This window comes from Telmatherina bonti, assembly GCF_933228915.1.
Source record: "Telmatherina bonti genome assembly, chromosome: 1".
Classification (NCBI taxonomy): domain Eukaryota; kingdom Metazoa; phylum Chordata; class Actinopteri; order Atheriniformes; family Telmatherinidae; genus Telmatherina; species Telmatherina bonti.
The window spans coordinates 4,282,438-4,302,652 of NC_136619.1; the positions used below are offsets into that span (position 1 = coordinate 4,282,438).

The 20,215-nt window shown below is 50.2% G+C and overlaps 1 protein-coding gene across 1 annotated transcript in view; it reads right to left on the minus strand.

The window, feature by feature from the left end:
• ano1a (anoctamin 1, calcium activated chloride channel a) overlaps positions 1-20,215 on the minus strand; it is a gene marked incomplete at both ends in the record, with an annotated part of 54,644 nt that overhangs the window by 15,866 nt on the left and 18,563 nt on the right. Inside the window, 10 exons of the mRNA XM_079243346.1 lie at positions 1,343-1,414; positions 2,589-2,600; positions 8,646-8,731; positions 11,768-11,928; positions 12,459-12,593; positions 13,176-13,240; positions 14,766-14,807; positions 16,088-16,143; positions 16,981-17,041; positions 18,751-18,805. Of these exons, the coding sequence (XP_079099472.1) occupies positions 1,343-1,414; positions 2,589-2,600; positions 8,646-8,731; positions 11,768-11,928; positions 12,459-12,593; positions 13,176-13,240; positions 14,766-14,807; positions 16,088-16,143; positions 16,981-17,041; positions 18,751-18,805 (745 nt within the window). The remainder of the gene's footprint in view (positions 1-1,342; positions 1,415-2,588; positions 2,601-8,645; positions 8,732-11,767; positions 11,929-12,458; positions 12,594-13,175; positions 13,241-14,765; positions 14,808-16,087; positions 16,144-16,980; positions 17,042-18,750; positions 18,806-20,215) is intronic.

The window sequence follows — 20,215 nt, forward strand, 5'->3', positions numbered from 1 at the left end:
TCTAACTGGTCTGGTCTGCATGGTGGACTGGACCCAGTGCAGGAACCTCTAACTGGTCTGGTCTGCATGGTGGACTGGACCCAGTGCAGGAACCTCTAACTGGTCTGGTCTGCATGGTGGACTGGACCCAGTGCAGGAACCTCTAACTGGTCTGGTCTGCATGGTGGACTGGACCCAGTGCAGGAACCTCTAACTGGTCTGGTCTGCATGGTGGACTGGACCCAGTGCAGGAACCTCTAACTGGTCTGGTCTGCATGGTGGACTGGACCCAGTGCAGGAACCTCTAACTGGTCCGGTGGGAAAAGGTGTGAAACATAAATGGATGGCGGTAAGTCGTGGACCGGCCCTGGGGGGCCGAGGACCTCGGGGGACCTGGGGGGCCGAGGACCTCGGGGGACCTGGGGGGCCGAGGACCTCGGGGGACCTGGGGGGCCGAGGACCTCGGGGGACCTGGGGGGCCGAGGACCTCGGGGGACCTGGGGGACCGAGGACCTCGGGGGACCTGGGGGGCCGAGGACCTCGGTACTGGCCGGAGATGCGAGCAGATCTACACAGAAGCGTTATTTTGGTAACGCAGCATCTGCGTTTCAGGAATCCGGTTCTTAAGGAGAAAGGAACCCAGAAAGGATCTTTTTCAGATTTAAAGCTCAGTTTATCTGCATGTGAAGCGAGTCTCGACGCGTCTCGGATAGCAGCTGCTGATCCAGACACGGTCCCGGTTGCCACGGCGATTCCTGCAGACCCGGGACACGTGGTGTTTCCTGTGGATCTGGTCTGGATGAGGTGAAGCGGCTGGAAACGCTGCTGGCTTGCAGGAAATGTACTCCTCTTCATGTTTCCTACTGAAGGTGAAGCTGTCAGACGCGGTATGAAAGAGGCATCGTGCGTGAGCATGCACGTGCACGTAAACTCATTCGACTTAACCAGCAACTAAAGTGTTTTTTCTGGAACTTCCACGACATAACTGCTCACAGGAGGAATAAAAAATGGTTATGGTACATTTCATACGGATGACTTACATGAAATGAATCAGGAGTTCATTAAAAAAATGTGAATAAACTGAAAAATAAAATGTGACATTGGAAAACCATCACATATATGATTAGAAATGATTTAAGTAAAACAATCATTCACATAAAATGCATTTAGAAGAAAAAGTTGCTGGACATGTTTTTTCTGAAGCGTTTCGGTTTTTGTGTTCAGCTTTCAGCTCCAGTTTGTCTAAACGGAGGTTAAAAACAGAAAACTCATCCAGATCTTCTGACAGAAACAAGAAAGAGCTCCTCCTCGCTGCGCCTGGAGGTCTGTCCTACCCGGTAGGGACCCACCACCGCGGCCTTACCTTTGGCTCGGACTGATCCTGTCTCATGGACTTCTGCATGACGCGCAGCTCATACTCGGCTCGGTAGTGATCCTGCAACAGAAACACGGTGCTTATTCCTCCTGAAACGCCCCAGAAGACCCGCTGGTGTTTCAGACTGAAGGAAGGACAGAAAATGAAGAGCCAGTCAGCAAAATGAGCACTTTGTGTTGGAGCCGAAGCACAGTGTGATATGCAAGGAGAGGTATGAGAGTCAACGCACCGCAGGCCGAGTGAAGCAATCAAAGCCAAAGCTTGTAGTTTGGTGTGGAGAAGACCGCTCTATGCGGAATATTTCTACAGCTAATGGAGCCGCACATGGTGCAGGTGTTCAATGCTCCATAAGATGGAACGGATCTAAAGACCAGACCAGCAGATGAAATATGAGACAACAGTGCTGGGAATGTGTGTGTGCTGCGGAACACACACAGGAAGTGATGAGAAGAGTCCTGAACAAGCATAAAAGAGCATTTCCGAGAGGCAGAGTCTCTCAGATGGAAAGATGTCACCAGTCTGAGACTAACTGGATCAAAACTTTGAAGATCCACCTTCTACAGTGTGGAATATCTTCTACAGATTCCGGAGGATTCTTCCGGAGCAGCAGCTTCCAGGTTTAAAATCCGCTCTCACTTTCATGATCTGATATGTTGTTTAGTTTCTGCTGGGGCAAAAACACGGCCTGATGAGATTAATACGTGACTGAATTATATCTTATTTACAGTTTACGGTTCCTCCTCAGGACTGGAGTCACTTCATGTATGAATCAGTCTTTCTTCCCTCCAGTCTAACAGCTATCAACCCTGTCAGGTCTGAGAAGCTTGGCAGGAACTGCTGCAGCAGAAACAAAGCTCTATGTTTAGTCTGGAGGTGTGCAGGTGAAGCTCATGTCCAGGCCTGCAGGTCACAGCAGATAAAACTGCTCTGTGATCGGATGAAAAGCTCTTTCACATCCTCACTGGTGGCTTGACGTTACTGGAGCAAAGTCACCCATGCTCTCCCACTAAACACAGAATTCCCAGAACTCCGGTCGAGTTCAACTGCTAGCCCGATACAGAAGGTCAGAGCAGCAGAGAGCTGCAGCTCCACGACTGTAGAGCAGCAAAGCAGCCAGGAGGCTGTGAGGAAGACCGGTAGGAACCTGAAGGAGGGAAGGTGTTAGCCAACAGCCGCCACAGCAGATCCAAAACCGTGAGTTAAATAAGACCAGAAGGTAAAGTCAAATGCAAACCTTGTGTTCCTCCTGTGAAATACACACACACACACACACACACAAAGAGAAGCCGTCAGAAGACAAACGTGACACTTTTAGAGCTGTACAGAGACATGACATCCACAACAATGAGCCCCCGCCTGTGTTCCTTCATGGTTAAAGATGCATGTGTGGGAATCGTGTTGAGGACTGACTCACTGCAGCAAAGACAAAGGAGGCGCCTCCATCTTCATGATCTGACCTCAGCAGTCAAACTGCCAGCCCGTCACCACGCGTTGCCATGGCGCCAGAAGATTTTCATGTGATGCGCATGTGGTTTAGAAACACGGTCGCTTGTCTCCACATGTGCATCATATGAAACTAAAATGTCCCGTAGCCACTTTTCTACACGTGTTCAGTGTGTGAAAATGCTCCCAAACCGTGTTTCCACACGTTTCACATGAGAAACACGTGGAAAGGCAGTTTTGGACCAGAGATATTCAACTCCTCCACAGGCCTCCGTTTCCGTCTGTCTTTCCAGCATATTTTCAGCTCTTAAAGCGGCCTTCAGCGGACCGGAGGATGTGGTTGAGGTGCTGAAATCATCCGGTAAGAAACTGGATGGCTGACATGTTCGACGGTGTAACGGTGAGAGAACGGAAGGACGCTTCTACGCTCACGGCTCAGTCTGGAGACTTCTACGCTCACGGCTCAGTCTGGAGACTTCTACGCTCACGGCTCAGTCTGGAGACTTCTACGCTCACGGCTCAGTCTGGACGCTTCTACGCTCACGGCTCAGTCTGGACGCTTCTACGCTCACGGCTCAGTCTGGAGACTTCTAGGCTCACGGCTCAGTCTGGACGCTTCTACGCTCACGGCTCAGTCTGGAGACTTCTACGCTCACGGCTCAGTCTGGAGACTTCTACGCTCACGGCTCAGTCTGGAGACTTCTACGCTCACGGCTCAGTCTGGAGACTTCTACGCTCACGGCTCAGTCTGGAGACTTCTACGCTCACGGCTCAGTCTGGAGACTTCTACGCTCACGGCTCAGTCTGGAGACTTCTACGCTCACGGCTCAGTCTGGATGCTTCTACGCTCACGGCTCAGTCTGGAGACTTCTACGCTCACGGCTCAGTCTGGAGACTTCTACGCTCACGGCTCAGTCTGGATGCTTCTACGCTCACGGCTCAGTCTGGAGACTTCTACGCTCACGGCTCAGTCTGGAGACTTCTACGCTCACGGCTCAGTCTGGAGACTTCTACGCTCACGGCTCAGTCTGGATGCTTCTACGCTCACGGCTCAGTCTGGACGCTTCTACGCTCACGGCTCAGTCTGGAGACTTCTACGCTCACGGCTCAGTCTGGACGCTTCTACGCTCACGGCTCAGTCTGGAGACTTCTACGCTCACGGCTCAGTCTGGACGCTTCTACGCTCACGGCTCAGTCTGGACGCTTCTACGCTCACGGCTCAGTCTGGACGCTTCTACGCTCACGGCTCAGTCTGAAGACTTCTACGCTCACGGCTCAGTCTGGAGACTTCTACGCTCACGGCTCAGTCTGGAGACTTCTACGCTCACGGCTCAGTCTGGACGCTTCTACGCTCACGGCTCAGTCTGGACGCTTCTACGCTCACGGCTCAGTCTGGAGACTTCTACGCTCACGGCTCAGTCTGGAGACTTCTACGCTCACGGCTCAGTCTGGAGACTTCTACGCTCACGGCTCAGTCTGGAGACTTCTACGCTCACGGCTCAGTCTGGAGACTTCTACGCTCACGGCTCAGTCTGGAGACTTCTACGCTCACGGCTCAGTCTGGAGACTTCTACGCTCACGGCTCAGTCTGGAGACTTCTACGCTCACGGCTCAGTCTGGAGACTTCTACGCTCACGGCTCAGTCTGGAGACTTCTACGCTCACGGCTCAGTCTGGAGACTTCTACGCTCACGGCTCAGTCTGGACGCTTCTACGCTCACGGCTCAGTCTGGAGACTTCTACGCTCACGGCTCAGTCTGGAGACTTCTACGCTCACGGCTCAGTCTGGAGACTTCTACGCTCACGGCTCAGTCTGGAGACTTCTACGCTCACGGCTCAGTCTGGAGACTTCTACGCTCACGGCTCAGTCTGGAGACTTCTACGCTCACGGCTCAGTCTGAAGACTTCTACGTTCACGGCTCAGTCTGGACGCTTCTACGCTCACGGCTCAGTCTAGACGCTTCTACGCTCACGGCTCAGTCTGGAGACTTCTACGCTCACGGCTCAGTCTAGACGCTTCTACGCTCACGGCTCAGTCTGGACGCTTCTACGCTCACGGCTCAGTCTAGACGCTTCTACGCTCACGGCTCAGTCTGGACGCTTCTACGCTCACGGCTCAGTCTGGACGCTTCTACGCTCACGGCTCAGTCTGGAGACTTCTACGCTCACGGCTCAGTCTGGACGCTTCTACGCTCACGGCTCAGTCTGGAGACTTCTACGCTGACGGCTCAGTCTGGAGACTTCTACGCTCACGGCTCAGTCTGGAGACTTCTACGCTCACGGCTCAGTCTGGAGACTTCTACGCTCACGGCTCAGTCTGGAGACTTCTACGCTCACGGCTCAGTCTGGAGACTTCTACGCTCACGGCTCAGTCTGGAGACTTCTACGCTCACGGCTCAGTCTGGAGACTTCTACGCTCACGGCTCAGTCTGGAGACTTCTACGCTCACGGCTCAGTCTGGACGCTTCTACGCTCACGGCTCAGTCTGGACGCTTCTACGCTCACGGCTCAGTCTGGACGCTTCTACGCTCACGGCTCAGTCTGGAGACTTCTACGCTCACGGCTCAGTCTGGACGCTTCTACGCTCACGGCTCAGTCTGGACGCTTCTACGCTCACGGCTCAGTCTGGACGCTTCTACGCTCACGGCTCAGTCTGGACGCTTCTACGCTCACGGCTCAGTCTGGACGCTTCTACGCTCACGGCTCAGTCTGGAGACTTCTACGCTCACGGCTCAGTCTGGAGACTTCTACGCTCACGGCTCAGTCTGGATGCTTCTACGCTCACGGGTCAGTCTGGATGCTTCTACGCTCACGGGTCAGTCTGGATGCTTCTACGCTCACGGCTTAGTCTGGACGCTTCTACGCTCACGGCTCAGTCTGGACGCTTCTACGCTCACGGCTCAGTCTGGAGACTTCTACGCTCACGGCTCAGTCTGGAGACTTCTACGCTCACGGCTCAGTCTGGAGACTTCTACGCTCACGGCTCAGTCTGGAGACTTCTACGCTCACGGGTCAGTCTGGAGACTTCTACGCTCACGGGTCAGTCTGGAGACTTCTACGCTCACGGCTCAGTCTGGAGACTTCTACGCTCACGGCTCAGTCTGGATGCTTCTACGCTCACGGCTCAGTCTGGATGCTTCTACGCTCACGGCTCAGTCTGGACGCTTCTACGCTCACGGCTCAGTCTGGAGACTTCTACGCTCACGGCTCAGTCTGGAGACTTCTACGCTCACGGCTCAGTCTGGAGACTTCTACGCTCACGGCTCAGTCTGGAGACTTCTACGCTCACGGCTCAGTCTGGAGACTTCTACGCTCACGGCTCAGTCTGGAGACTTCTACGCTCACGGCTCAGTCTGGAGACTTCTACGCTCACGGCTCAGTCTGGAGACTTCTACGCTCACGGCTTAGTCTGGATGCTTCTACGCTCACGGCTCAGTCTGGACGCTTCTACGCTCACGGCTCAGTCTGGACGCTTCTACGCTCACGGCTCAGTCTGGAGACTTCTACGCTCACGGCTCAGTCTGGAGACTTCTACGCTCACGGCTCAGTCTGGAGACTTCTACGCTCACGGCTCAGTCTGGAGACTTCTACGCTCACGGCTCAGTCTGGAGACTTCTACGCTCACGGCTCAGTCTGGATGCTTCTACGCTCACGGCTCAGTCTGGATGCTTCTACGCTCACGGCTTAGTCTGGATGCTTCTACGCTCACGGCTCAGTCTGGACGCTTCTACGCTCACGGCTCAGTCTGGAGACTTCTACGCTCACGGCTCAGTCTGGAGACTTCTACGCTCACGGCTCAGTCTGGAGACTTCTACGCTCACGGCTCAGTCTGGAGACTTCTACGCTCACGGCTCAGTCTGGAGACTTCTACGCTCACGGGTCAGTCTGGAGACTTCTACGCTCACGGGTCAGTCTGGAGACTTCTACGCTCACGGGTCAGTCTGGACGCTTCTACGCTCACGGCTCAGTCTGGAGACTTCTACGCTCACGGCTCAGTCTGGACGCTTCTACGCTCACGGCTCAGTCTGGAGACTTCTACGCTCACGGCTCAGTCTGGAGACTTCTACGCTCACGGCTCAGTCTGGACGCTTCTACGCTCACGGCTCAGTCTGGATGCTTCTACGCTCACGGCTCAGTCTGGATGCTTCTACGCTCACGGCTCAGTCTGGAGACTTCTACGCTCACGGCTCAGTCTGGAGACTTCTACGCTCACGGCTCAGTCTGGAGACTTCTACGCTCACGGCTCAGTCTGGAGACTTCTACGCTCACGGCTCAGTCTGGATGCTTCTACGCTCACGGCTCAGTCTGGAGACTTCTACGCTCACGGCTCAGTCTGGAGACTTCTACGCTCACGGCTCAGTCTGGAGACTTCTACGCTCACGGGTCAGTCTGGAGACTTCTACGCTCACGGGTCAGTCTGGAGACTTCTACGCTCACGGGTCAGTCTGGACGCTTCTACGCTCACGGCTCAGTCTGGAGACTTCTACGCTCACGGCTCAGTCTGGACGCTTCTACGCTCACGGCTCAGTCTGGAGACTTCTACGCTCACGGCTCAGTCTGGAGACTTCTACGCTCACGGCTCAGTCTGGACGCTTCTACGCTCACGGCTCAGTCTGGATGCTTCTACGCTCACGGCTCAGTCTGGATGCTTCTACGCTCACGGCTCAGTCTGGAGACTTCTACGCTCACGGCTCAGTCTGGAGACTTCTACGCTCACGGCTCAGTCTGGAGACTTCTACGCTCACGGCTCAGTCTGGAGACTTCTACGCTCACGGCTCAGTCTGGATGCTTCTACGCTCACGGCTCAGTCTGGAGACTTCTACGCTCACGGGTCAGTCTGGAGACTTCTACGCTCACGGGTCAGTCTGGAGACTTCTACGCTCACGGGTCAGTCTGGAGACTTCTACGCTCACGGCTCAGTCTGGACGCTTCTACGCTCACGGCTCAGTCTGGACGCTTCTACGCTCACGGCTCAGTCTGGATGCTTCTACGCTCACGGCTCAGTCTGGATGCTTCTACGCTCACGGCTCAGTCTGGAGACTTCTACGCTCACGGCTCAGTCTGGAGACTTCTACGCTCACGGCTCAGTCTGGATGCTTCTACGCTCACGGCTCAGTCTGGAGACTTCTACGCTCACGGGTCAGTCTGGAGACTTCTACGCTCACGGCTCAGTCTGGAGACTTCTACGCTCATGGGTCATTCTGGAGACTTCTACGCTCACGGGTCAGTCTGGAGACTTCTACGCTCACGGGTCATTCTGGAGACTTCTACGCTCACGGGTCAGTCTGGAGACTTCTACGCTCACGGCTCAGTCTGGAGACTTCTACGCTCACGGCTCAGTCTGGAGACTTCTACGCTCACGGCTCAGTCTGGAGACTTCTACACTCACGGCTTAGTTTATTTAGTCTGAAACTGGACCCCCTGTAATACAATACAGAACTGTTACTGGGAAAAATCTACCGTACAAACTGTATTTCAGACTGATTGTATCTGCAGAACTGGAATACTTGCTTTCATTCGTGCTTTTATATTTCTGAAAGGGACGTGACTGAATGAGCGACATGACGACGACTGGAGCGAAAGGAATCAGAAGTCCGGCAGGGAATGAAACAGGGTTTAACTCGACCTTTATTCTGATGGATCGCTAGTTAATGAAGAATTTCCTTTTTTCCTTTTATTTTGTTAAAACAACATGTTGGGAAAAATCTGAGAAAGTGTGTCTGTTGTATGTTGACAATGAACATGGAACTGCGACACGATCGCGCATTGGACTCCATTTTCAGTCCTTTCTGGATGCTCATCTCTCAACATGTTGCTGCACATGGATAAAAGGTCATTTTGTATCTCACCTCCTCCTCCTCGCCGAACCCCGTCAGGTCCCAGATGTAGTTGAGCCTCATCTGCCGCCTCTTCCAGTGCTCCATGAAGAGAACGGCTGCATCCAAAAGCACAAAACAGCAACGTGAGATCTGCCTGGAGACACCTGACGCATCTGGAAATCCTTTCCTGTACCACCAGATGGAGACTAAACAACTCAGGTGTGCATTTCTACGAGGTCGTGAAGAAAAAGTCACACCCTGTAGACTCACCATGAGCAATCGTCAGCTGAGAGATGACTGGTTTCCTGCAGCTACACATGCACATTTTACCATCTGGCATATTAAAAGACTCTAAAATCAGAGGATTGTATTGATGCTTGTACACGAAACCCTGCCTGAATTAGAGGATGTTTGTATGTTTACGTTTAATTCATCTCAAAAAGAGAGATGTACATAAACCACAGCAGCAGCAGGCTCCTCGGGGCCACATGGAGGTGCCTGCAGGCGGCCGACACTCTGTCAGACTCCAGCTTCATCCAACACAAAGCGCTTCGGAACATAATGTGTCTGAAACCCTGCTGCTGCGAGCAGATGGCAGCCATGTTTGGCAGAACATCAGAGCCCGGCCGAGGGTGTGTTGGTCTCTCTGATCTGGGTTGGAAATGACCTGCATCTCTGGATCAGTATCTGAGATTCTGTCACAGCTCTAAAGAGCAGGTTAAAAGCGTGAGTTGTTTCCCGTTACCGGCCCTTCGCACAGATACCGAGGAGAAGGCATGTTGGAGGAGCAGTGGCATGGATGGTTCATGTCCACACCTTGCTAAAGGACATTAAGACAGTTGTATTTGCTCTAGAATAATGCTTTAATTAAAGCATGGACCTAAATTATCAGGACATATTAAAAGAAACTTGCAGCTGAATAATTATTGTTGTGAATTGTTTCTGTGATAAAACTATTTTCTAATCTGTGATGTGTTTTCTTCTTTTTTTTTATTTTTTATTAGTTATTAGTTTTTTTCTGTTGTCGTATATTTATTGATTTAGCGGAATATTTAGGCATTTACATCCTGATGATGTAGACCCCAGGAAGAGCAGCATGCTCTGCTATATCAGGAGCTAATAGGGTTTTAAACAAACAAAAGATGTCCTGGGGGCGACATCCTGTCGTCCAGAGGCTGTTAGCAAACACAGAGAAACAGCTATGCCGACATGTAGCATAGCAGCGATGCCGACATGTAGCATAGCAGCGATGCCGACATGTAGCATAGCAGCGATGCCGACATGTAGCATAGCAGCGATGCCGACATGTAGCATAGCAGCTATGCCGACATGTAGCATAGCAGCGATGCCGACATGTAGCATAGCAGCTATGCCGACATGTAGCAGAGCAGCTATGCCGACATGTCGCATAGCAGCTATGCCGACATGTCGCATAGCAGCGATGCCGACATGTAGCATAGCAGCGATGCCGACATGTCGCAGAGCAGCGATGCCGACATGTCGCATAGCAGCTATGCCGACATGTCGCATAGCAGCTATGCCGACATGTAGCATAGCAGCGATGCCGACATGTCGCATAGCAGCTATGCCGACATGTCGCATAGCAGCTATGCCGACATGTCGCATAGCAGCGATGCCGACATGTAGCATAGCAGCGATGCCGACATGTCGCAGAGCAGCGATGCCGACATGTCGCATAGCAGCTATGCCGACATGTCGCATAGCAGCTATGCCGACATGTAGCATAGCAGCGATGCCGACATGTCGCATAGCAGCTATGCCGACATGTCGCATAGCAGCGATGCCGACATGTCGCATAGCAGCGATGCCGACATGTCGCATAGCAGCGATGCCGACATGTCGCATAGCAGCGATGCCGACATGTAGCATAGCAGCGATGCCGACATGTAGCATAGCAGCTATGCCGACATGTAGCATAGCAGCTATGCCGACATGTAGCATAGCAGCGATGCCGACATGTAGCATAGCAGCGATGCCGACATGTAGCATAGCAGCTATGCCGACATGTAGCATAGCAGCTATGCCGACATGTAGCAGAGCAGCTATGCCGACATGTCGCATAGCAGCTATGCCGACATGTCGCATAGCAGCGATGCCGACATGTAGCATAGCAGCGATGCCGACATGTCGCAGAGCAGCGATGCCGACATGTCGCATAGCAGCTATGCCGACATGTCGCATAGCAGCTATGCCGACATGTAGCATAGCAGCGATGCCGACATGTCGCATAGCAGCGATGCCGACATGTCGCATAGCAGCTATGCCGACATGTCGCATAGCAGCGATGCCGACATGTCGCATAGCAGCTATGCCGACATGTCGCATAGCAGCTATGCCGACATGTCGCATAGCAGCTATGCCGACATGTCGCATAGCAGCGATGCCGACATGTCGCATAGCAGCGATGCCGACATGTCGCATAGCAGCGATGCCGACATGTAGCATAGCAGCGATGCCGACATGTCGCATAGCAGCGATGCCGACATGTCGCATAGCAGCTATGCCGACATGTAGCATAGCACCGATGCCGACATGTCGCATAGCAGCTATGCCGACATGTCGCATAGCAGCTATGCGACATGTCGCATAGCAGCTATGCCGACATGTCGCATAGCAGCTATGCCGACATGTAGCATAGCAGCGATGCCGACATGTCGCATAGCAGCGATGCCGACATGTCGCATAGCAGCGATGCCGACATGTAGCATAGCAGCGATGCCGACATGTAGCATAGCAGCGATGCCGACATGTCGCATAGCAGCTATGCCGACATGTAGCATAGCAGCTATGCCGACATGTAGCATAGCAGCTATGCCGACATGTCGCATAGCAGCTATGCCGACATGTAGCATAGCACCGATGCCGACATGTCGCATAGCAGCTATGCCGACATGTAGCATAGCAGCTATGCCGACATGTAGCATAGCAGCTATGCCGACATGTAGCATAGCAGCTATGCCGACATGTAGCATAGCAGCTATGCCACGCTACAGCTGTACCTGTCAAGAAGAGGTAAACAATGTTGTAGTTGCTGCATATTCTATGTTTAAAAAAGGATTTTTCTTTTACATTTATTGGTGAGTTCAGGTTTCTTAAGCTGACAGTGCTGTTGGTGGGGAGCGTGTCCTCACCCCAGAGGGCCATGAAGATGGAGAAGAAGACTGTGGCTGGGTTGTCAAACAGGTGGCTGGCGCGAGCTGTGCCACATGCCGTCACCAGCTTCCAGTAGCTGCAAGCTCGGTCGCACAGCGGACACATGGTGATGTTATTTCTGGGATCACAAATCTCCATGCTGAGAAAAAAACAGAGATGGGTGGGAACAGAGATGCATCAGATTAAAGACCCAGATTGAGCCAGGTGAAAAAATGTAATATTTAAACAGTGGAAGAGATTACTGCAGATGCTGTGTGTGGAAAAGGAGCAGACAAACATGGACGTGTTCAGTCTTATTTACAGCATGTCTGCTGCTATAAAGACTCAGAGTGATCTGGACCTGTTGTCCTGATGCAGCACGCTCAGCAGAGAAAGCCACGATGACTCCACGATGAAAAACCAAGAGAAAGTGGAAGAAAAGTGACGTCCGACTAAAGCAGACGCAGTCATGTGCTTCGTTCAGACTGTCGCTGTGGCAACACCCAACAGCAGCAATCAGCCACATCTGGAGCGACAGATGTGTCCTGAGCGATGTCTTCACCAACACAGACACTCCGCAGCAGGAAGGCTTCCTCGAGCCTTAAAATGTGGGAGCTGCTCAGTTTAATACTTTCCCATCAGCTGCTGGATCAAAGCAAAACGGCAGACGGCAGGTGAGATGGTGTGTACCTGGGTATGTTGTCGTCGACGGTGGCGCAGCCATAGAGAAAAACGATGACTCCAACGATGGCGGCAGGAATCAGCATCTGCGTGTAGACTCCCAACCAGGCAAAGTACAGGCCCACTTTCTCCCCAAAGTACTTCCTGTGGGAGGAGACAAGAGTTGAAGCAGGTTTCCAGAACCTCCTCCTGCTGCAGGAGAACCGCTCCAGACGGGACGGCCGACACTGATTATTGATCTGAAAGTCTCCGTCTGATCATCAGATCCCGTTTGTCCCGTTTTATCTTCCTTTCCGGGTAAATGGAGGGCAGAATCTGAATTTCTCCTCCTCGCATACGAAGCTCTTTGGGAGGAAACTCTACTGGATCTTAAAAGCATCCCAGTTCTTCCCATCAGAGCCTCAGTGTCAGACGGCAGGTTTGAGCTGGTTCCTGTTTGGCTTCAGGTCCATCTCCTACCAGCAGGCAGATGGACTTGTCTCTTCTCAGTGAACTCTTCTTCCTCCATCACCTTCTCCCACCTACCTGTGATCACTCTGACCAGTGAAACCAGTGCTACAACCTGAGTCTGGTGTGAACCGACGTCGCACTGCCTACATTGCTTCTGGACCACTGCTTCCATGTAGGAGCTCTGTCTGTCTGGAAACCTGCCGTCCAGCACAGATGCCGGTCCAGTCCTGGACCTGGACTCAGAGACTAGTGACCCGTCAGGATGCGTGATCTGACCTGATGAGGTTAATCGGCTGGTATTTGTAGAAGACGCTGTAGCTGGCCCACTCCTCATACAGCAGCTGGAAGGAGAAGAAATAAAACCGTAAACATGTTGACGCGAGGAGCAGCGCTGGAAACAGGAGCGGCAGAAATCTGAGCTGGAGGACGGCGTGCACGCCACCGTCCAGCTGCTGAGCGAAGCAGCAATCAGGCCTGCTGAAATATTTAATAAGAGCTTATTGAAAAGGAACCATTACTGGGATTTGTTTGTGCTGGCACCTCGATGTTTCCCAGATTACCAGCGTCTCCTCCTCGTGTGTGATAATGGAATAAAAATCCCTGCCTGGCCAGACTGAGCATCCAGCGGCAGCACAGTGGAGAGCAACATTTTTATAAGCAGCTCAGATAAACGGATTCAGAGAGAATTTCAAATAAATCATTTTCATAAATAAAAAACAAAGCAAAAACTGACTTAAAATTCAGATAAAAATAAGAATAAGCTAAAATTAGGTTAGAAATAAAACTAAAATTAAACCAAAATAAACCAAACAAAAAATGATAAAATAAAGACAGGAATGTTTTATTGAGGCAAACTGCCGGATTATCTTTACCATCATCATCATCATCATCCTCACCCTAAATGATTAAAATAGAAGAACAACGTTTATTAACCCCGGCTGGGAAATGAGACCGCCGCCACATTTCAGTGACCAGATAATCACCGTGGTTTTCCAGAGGAGGAAGGAAAACTGACACAACAAGGAACATGTGAACTGAAACATTGGATTTGTCACTCATCAGAGTTTGGCAACAAAAGGTCAAAGGTTACTCAGCTGGCTGCTTGTGGAGACGCGGCGTCACTTCTAATGTTTTGTGGTAAACACAGGGATGGATCAACGGAGGCCGGAACAACGATCATCAGCTGAACATAAATGTGTGTATAGCAGCGTAATGTAAGCTGCCGGGGAGTAAAATATGCAAATAACTGCAACAGAGAGCCGCTTGCATCGGAGCTCTGCGAACATGTTGTGGTCCTGGTACAAGCTGGCAAAAATCACAGGAAGCGCTGCAGCGTTTTCACACATGAGCACACAGGCAGAGCGACACACACTACACTCAGCTGGACTTCTCACAGCAAAGCTGCCTTCAAAATGTTCACCAGGAATTCTGCAACAAGGCACGAAGCTCCACTTCCAGCTCTTCTGCTGCCTGAGGAGAGGAGTCATCAGGCTGTTGCCATAGTTACAGCCTACAGGATCATTACGGAGGACGTTAGAAAGAGCAGTTCACCAGTCTAAGTCACCTTCAGAGCTAACTGTACAGCTGATGGTGTCGACCCCCGCCAGCAGCAAACAGAGGCAGACCATCTGCTCAGCTCCGACTCGCCGAACGGCGCCGCATCAGACCGAACCGTTTGTTCTGTTTCAGTTCATGTCTGGTGGAAATAAAATGTTTCAACTTCTGATTTAAAGTATGGGCTTGAAACGCACCAATGAGGACACAGCTGTGGTTTCCAGCTAAAACTGGGGGTAGTTCAGCGATGGGGGGTCTGCACACTCACAAACACAGGCTGGTATGTGGACCAGCTGGTCCTCTTCCACTCACCTTTCTGTCGTTTGGTTCTGCATTCACCCCGTCGATGTCTCCCTGTAACACACACACACACACACACTCAGTTTACTCTGTTTTTAACACACTCCACTCACCATGTTTATCAGTGATAATGGAAGTCCCTGAAATCTGCGTCTGATGGTCTTAAACTTTTTCCTCCTGTGTTTCAGTTTGCGTGCTCGGAGTTGATCAGCTGATCACAGAGTTTATTACTCAATCACATCATCCCACAGGAACTTTCATCTGCAGGCGTGAGGTCCGTTTGGATCCTTCTGCAGCTCTAGTTTAGAGACGTTCGTTAGGAGAAGCGCGTCCAGGGCTCTAGACCTTTCTGCTGTTTGGTTTGTTGTGGTGAAATAATCGGGATTTTTCCCACAACCAAACAGATTTAAACCTACATGTTCATGTTTATGGTTTGTCTTCCTCTCTTTGTTACAAAAAACCTATTTGTTGTTTAACCACAGAAAAAAGTCTGATTATTATGACACTTTAAAGAGAAAGTTTCATTTTAAAATTCTAACATTGAAATTCAGCCATTTCTAATTATTTTCACCATATTTTCCCCATTAAATCTACACAGAAATCCCTTTCCCCACCTGTCTGCCCCTGCTCTGTATGCAATAAATGATGACACGCAGCACAGACGGTTTGGGGTTGGTCTACAGACCAGCCAGGAACATCTGGAACAGAGGTCTCCAACTCGGTCCTCTGAGGTCTGCAATCCAGCAGGTTTCCCAACACACCTTCGCATTTCTTCAACACACCTGAATCAAACTAAATGGGTCGATCAGGTTCTGCACAATCAATTTGAATCAGGAGTGTTGGAGAAGGGACAAATGGAAAACCTGCTGGATTGTGGACCTGGCAGGACAGACTTGGAGACCTCTGGGCTGGAATAAAGCAGCTGTAGTTTTAAACCAGCATCATCTCTGAGCTGAAGCTGGACTAGATTCAAGGTTTTGGTCCAGACATGGAATCAGTTCCTCAAGTCCAACGATAAGGGAGGCCTTGGGTTTTTAAAAGGTTAACCTGCTTGTTTTACTTTGTTTGAAGACTCTTTCTTTCATAATAAGCCTCCAGATGAAGGTTTGGGATTGGTGGCATAAGACCAGCAGATCACCAGAAGCCCCCACAATAACCGTTTAGGACTTTGTAGTCCTAAACGGAGGTTTAAGCGAGGACATGCGGAGTTATAGCCTGGGAGGAAAGCTAGCTGTGCATGTTCATGATGAGACTCAGCTGGAATGTAGCGGGATATTAACATCCACATAAAGCCAGAAGGACAGACGGCCATGAAATGTGAAGGTGAGTCTTACGTCGTGCAGGGGATAAGCTGATGTGTAGACACCGTTGCCCAGCAGAGTGGTGATCCCTGTAAGGAGGAACATTCCCAGGATTAATCTCCAGGAGGACACAGATAATGCAGGAAAACATGAGCTAAACTGGTTTTTTTCCCACACCACGAGGAGAAACGTTTCCTGAGGAGCTCCAGAAGCTCATTGTAGACCCAGAAACACTGAATTGGTTTATTCTGGCATCATTACATACACCACAAACGTTATTTGGATGGTTGCTTACAACACACCTGCAGACTTTTTACTGAAAACGTTTTAGAATCCGTTGTTTCCTCTTGGACTGGTGGATGCCAGTCGTATGGACCAGCTGGCTCTGATCTGCAGTTAAACATCCGTAATAGCTCCGAGACTGATGGTCCGTGTGCAGAGACGAGGAAAATGAACAGGATGCCATGCTGGGGTTGAGGAAACGGATCTGATACGAATGGTGTTGGAAAGACCAGACGTAGATTTGAGTCCATCTCGACTTCTTGAGGGAAATGATAACGTTGGGTCTGCTATTTATTCAATAACAAAATTACTGGATGTTTGTTTTAAAATCTGTCGAAAACACGACTAACTGTAATTTTGTATTTAAATGACCTGAACAGCACAAACACGGACTTTATTTAGAACATGTCAGAACTCAAATGTTTGTGTGGTTTTTCCCGTGTTTTCGTTTCTCTTTATCTAAAATCCAATCCACAATACAAAGATTTTCTTGGATTTGCATCTTTGGAAAAAGTTTGTGCGTAGAACTTCAGAAGAGATTCATCGCTGAGGTGAGAACATGACAATCCTACAACGTAGCAGCTTAACTACATTTGAAATAAAAGGCATTACGTTAGTTTTCGCTGAGATGGCAGATGTGTTACCCATGGAATAATTGGTGCTTCCTGACATGATGCATCTTGTCCTCTTCAGAACCTCGTAGACCTGCAGATGGAAGAAAATACCAGAAAACTGTAAAACTAAGATTCAGCGTAAAGGACATGGTGAGATGATTTTATTGTTTCGAAACGAGCAAAATGAGAGACGAGGAGTAAAAGAGGAGGCTGATCATCTGTATGTCATCAGGGGTTTATTGATGAGCTGAAGTGCAGCTGAGAACTCTGATTGAGGAGCTCCATCTAATACTGCTGCCAGGTCAATCACATTATCTAGTCATTAGTGAAGCCTTGGAAACTTCCATGTAGGTGTCTTCATGTGTGTGTTAGTGGGTGCGCCGATGCTGCAGTGCATCATGAATAATAAGGTAGACATGCTTTAGCAGAAGCAGCAGCAGGTCTGCTTGGAGAAAAATGCCCATGGGGGTGTAGAACGTCTCCCCCCTCTTCATCAGCTCCACCTGTTCAACTGCTTGTTGGTGCAAACATGATTTCAGCCAATCACATTTTAGTTGTTTGATTTTTGGTTCAGAATTGAAAAGGAAAACAAAACAAAGATATATTCAATTTAAACTGGAAATGAAGCATTTTTTCTTTTAACTTAAAATGTCTACATTTCCGTTTTACAGTTTCAGACCAAAATCACCATCCATCCATCCATCCATCCATCCATCCATCCATCCATCCATCCATTCATTCATTCATCCATTCATTCATTCATTCATTCATTCATTCATTCATCCATCCATCCATCCATCCATCCATCCATCCATCCATCAGCGCTTATCTGGGGTAGGGTCGCGGGGGCAGCAGCCTAAGCAGGGCCGCCGTCTGTCCATCTCACACTCCATACTTCCGTCACTCGTGAACAAGACCCCGAGATATTTAAACTCCTCCACTTGAGGCAGGACCTGACTCCCGACCCGGAGAGGGCAATCCACCCTATTCCGGCTGAGGACCATGGTCTCAGATTTGGAGGTGCTGATTCTCATCCCAGCCGCTTCACACTCGGCCATGAATCGCTCAACTGAGAGCTGGAGATCACAACCAGATGAAGCCACCAGGACCACGTCATCTGCTAAAAGCAGGGACCCAATCCTGAGGCCACCAAGTCGGATCCCCTCAACACCTCGGCTGCGCCTAGAAATTCTGTCCATATAAGTTATGAACAGAATCGGTGATAAAGGGCAGCCTTGGCGGAGTCCAACCCTCACTGTGACCAGAGAGCTCTTGAAAGGGGGTCCAGTACCCCATACTCCCGGAGTACTCCCCACAGGAACCCCCGGTGGATACGGTCAAACGCCTTCTCCAAGACCACAAAGCACATGTAGACTGGTTGGACAAACTCCCATGCCCCCTCCAGGACCACAACTACAGAGAAGAGAAACTACAACGCAATGTCGTAACCCTGCGCTTCAATACGAGAACACATTTCACTGGTATCAGCTACACCGGCCCTACCGCACGCCTTCCTTGTCATACGCCATCTCTACTGCACGCCATCCCTACTGCACACCGGCGACTGCATGCGGAGCCTCCCATATGCAGACTCTACCGCACATGAGATTAACAGGAATTCTTTTGCCCAAGGAAATAAATTCTGGTACAAAAAAACCCTGAAAATGTGGGTGGAAAACCCCCAAATGAAACCAAACCCTCTGAGGACCTGTTACTAGAAAGTGGTCCAGATGAAGTGGACAATGCAAGTCCAAATCTTGCAACCCACCCCTACCAGGCAGCCATCACTATGATACTTACTATTGCACTCCTGGTCTTGCTGCTGAAGAACTTGTCTCTGTCAGACATATCAAATCTGGAAAAAGAAGAAAACATCCTGAGTTTCAGTCAGCAATACAGACAGACAACAGGAACATGTTTTCTGGAGTGCAGAAATGTGTGTTTTTTTAATTTTTTTATTTTGTGTTGTTCACACAGCAAACTGAATGGTTACATGACGTAAAAATGCAGTTAAGAGTACTGCGTCGTCACACAACGTGATTAACAGGTTGAATATGTAATTTAATAGGCCTGCAAAAAAAGGACAAATGCAAAGATTTGTGTTGTGGTCATGTGATGGGTTTTCATGTAGAAGCTGCCATTTCACCGCTTTATCCTGTTCCAGAGGACCATTTTCCTCTGATCACTCCACTTATTCAGCATGGAAAACCTCCTCTTCCTGATCACATTACCTTCATCAGCATCGCTAAGTGGGTGCCCTCGGAGCCAATGAAGATTCAACACATCTCCACCCTGGTAGAAAAGAGCTTCAACTTCTTCATTCAGGGGCAGCTGTGTCCTCGACTCAGCTTGCCCTTTCTGCCTTGTTTGTCTAGAGACTTTAAGGCCTTTTGTGTATTTTTTCTATTGCCTTTTTGTGTAGAGTTGCTGCTTTTGATTGTTCACTTCCTGTGTGTGGGAATCTGAATATTTTTTTTTGTTCTGTGGTGTACTACAGCTCATTACGGCAACATCAGGGCTGGATTAAAAGTGCACAGGCCCCTGGGCCCAGAGTGTTCCAGGGGGCCCCTTCCCCACCACAACATTTTGAAAGTTGTAAATGATACACTGTGAAACGACATTTCTCACATCTCTCAGCCAGTGGTACCAATAGCAAGACACTAGACACTGGTGTAACTATCTGGTTTTTATGAACATTTTGTTTCATGTCCAAACTGCTGGTGTTTGCCCTATTTGGGCCTCAAGTGGGCATGGGCCCCTTGGCCTGTGCCCAATTATCCATTGGATAATCCGGCCTTGGGCAACATCCTTTGATCTGGAGAGCTTTTTAGCTTCTCCCTCCTGTGAGGCCTTGGACTGATGCCCTAAATCGGATTTACTGCAGATTGCAGAACATTACCAGCTTCATATACCAAAGCAGGCTACTAAAAGTGACATCAAGATTAGTCTGGTGGAGCAGTTGGTTGCAATGGAAGTGCTGTGTGAGGGCGCTCCTGTAGAAGATGACTCCAAGGAGGAAGAAATGCCTCCTAATGCTGATGCTGTGGAGGATATTGTGCATAGTAGAGACCGGCTGGGCTAAACACCGGTTATGCTCACTCGGTTTGATCCACTCTTTCCAGGAGGCTCTGTTCCCTGAGGTGGAGCCGAGCTAAAAGTACGCCTGGCATGACTTGAGATTGAGGCACGGGAAAAACAGCAGGTTGAGCAAGCCCAACTAATGTTTGACTTTCAAAACTTGGAAAATCGAGGCAGAAACAAAGGT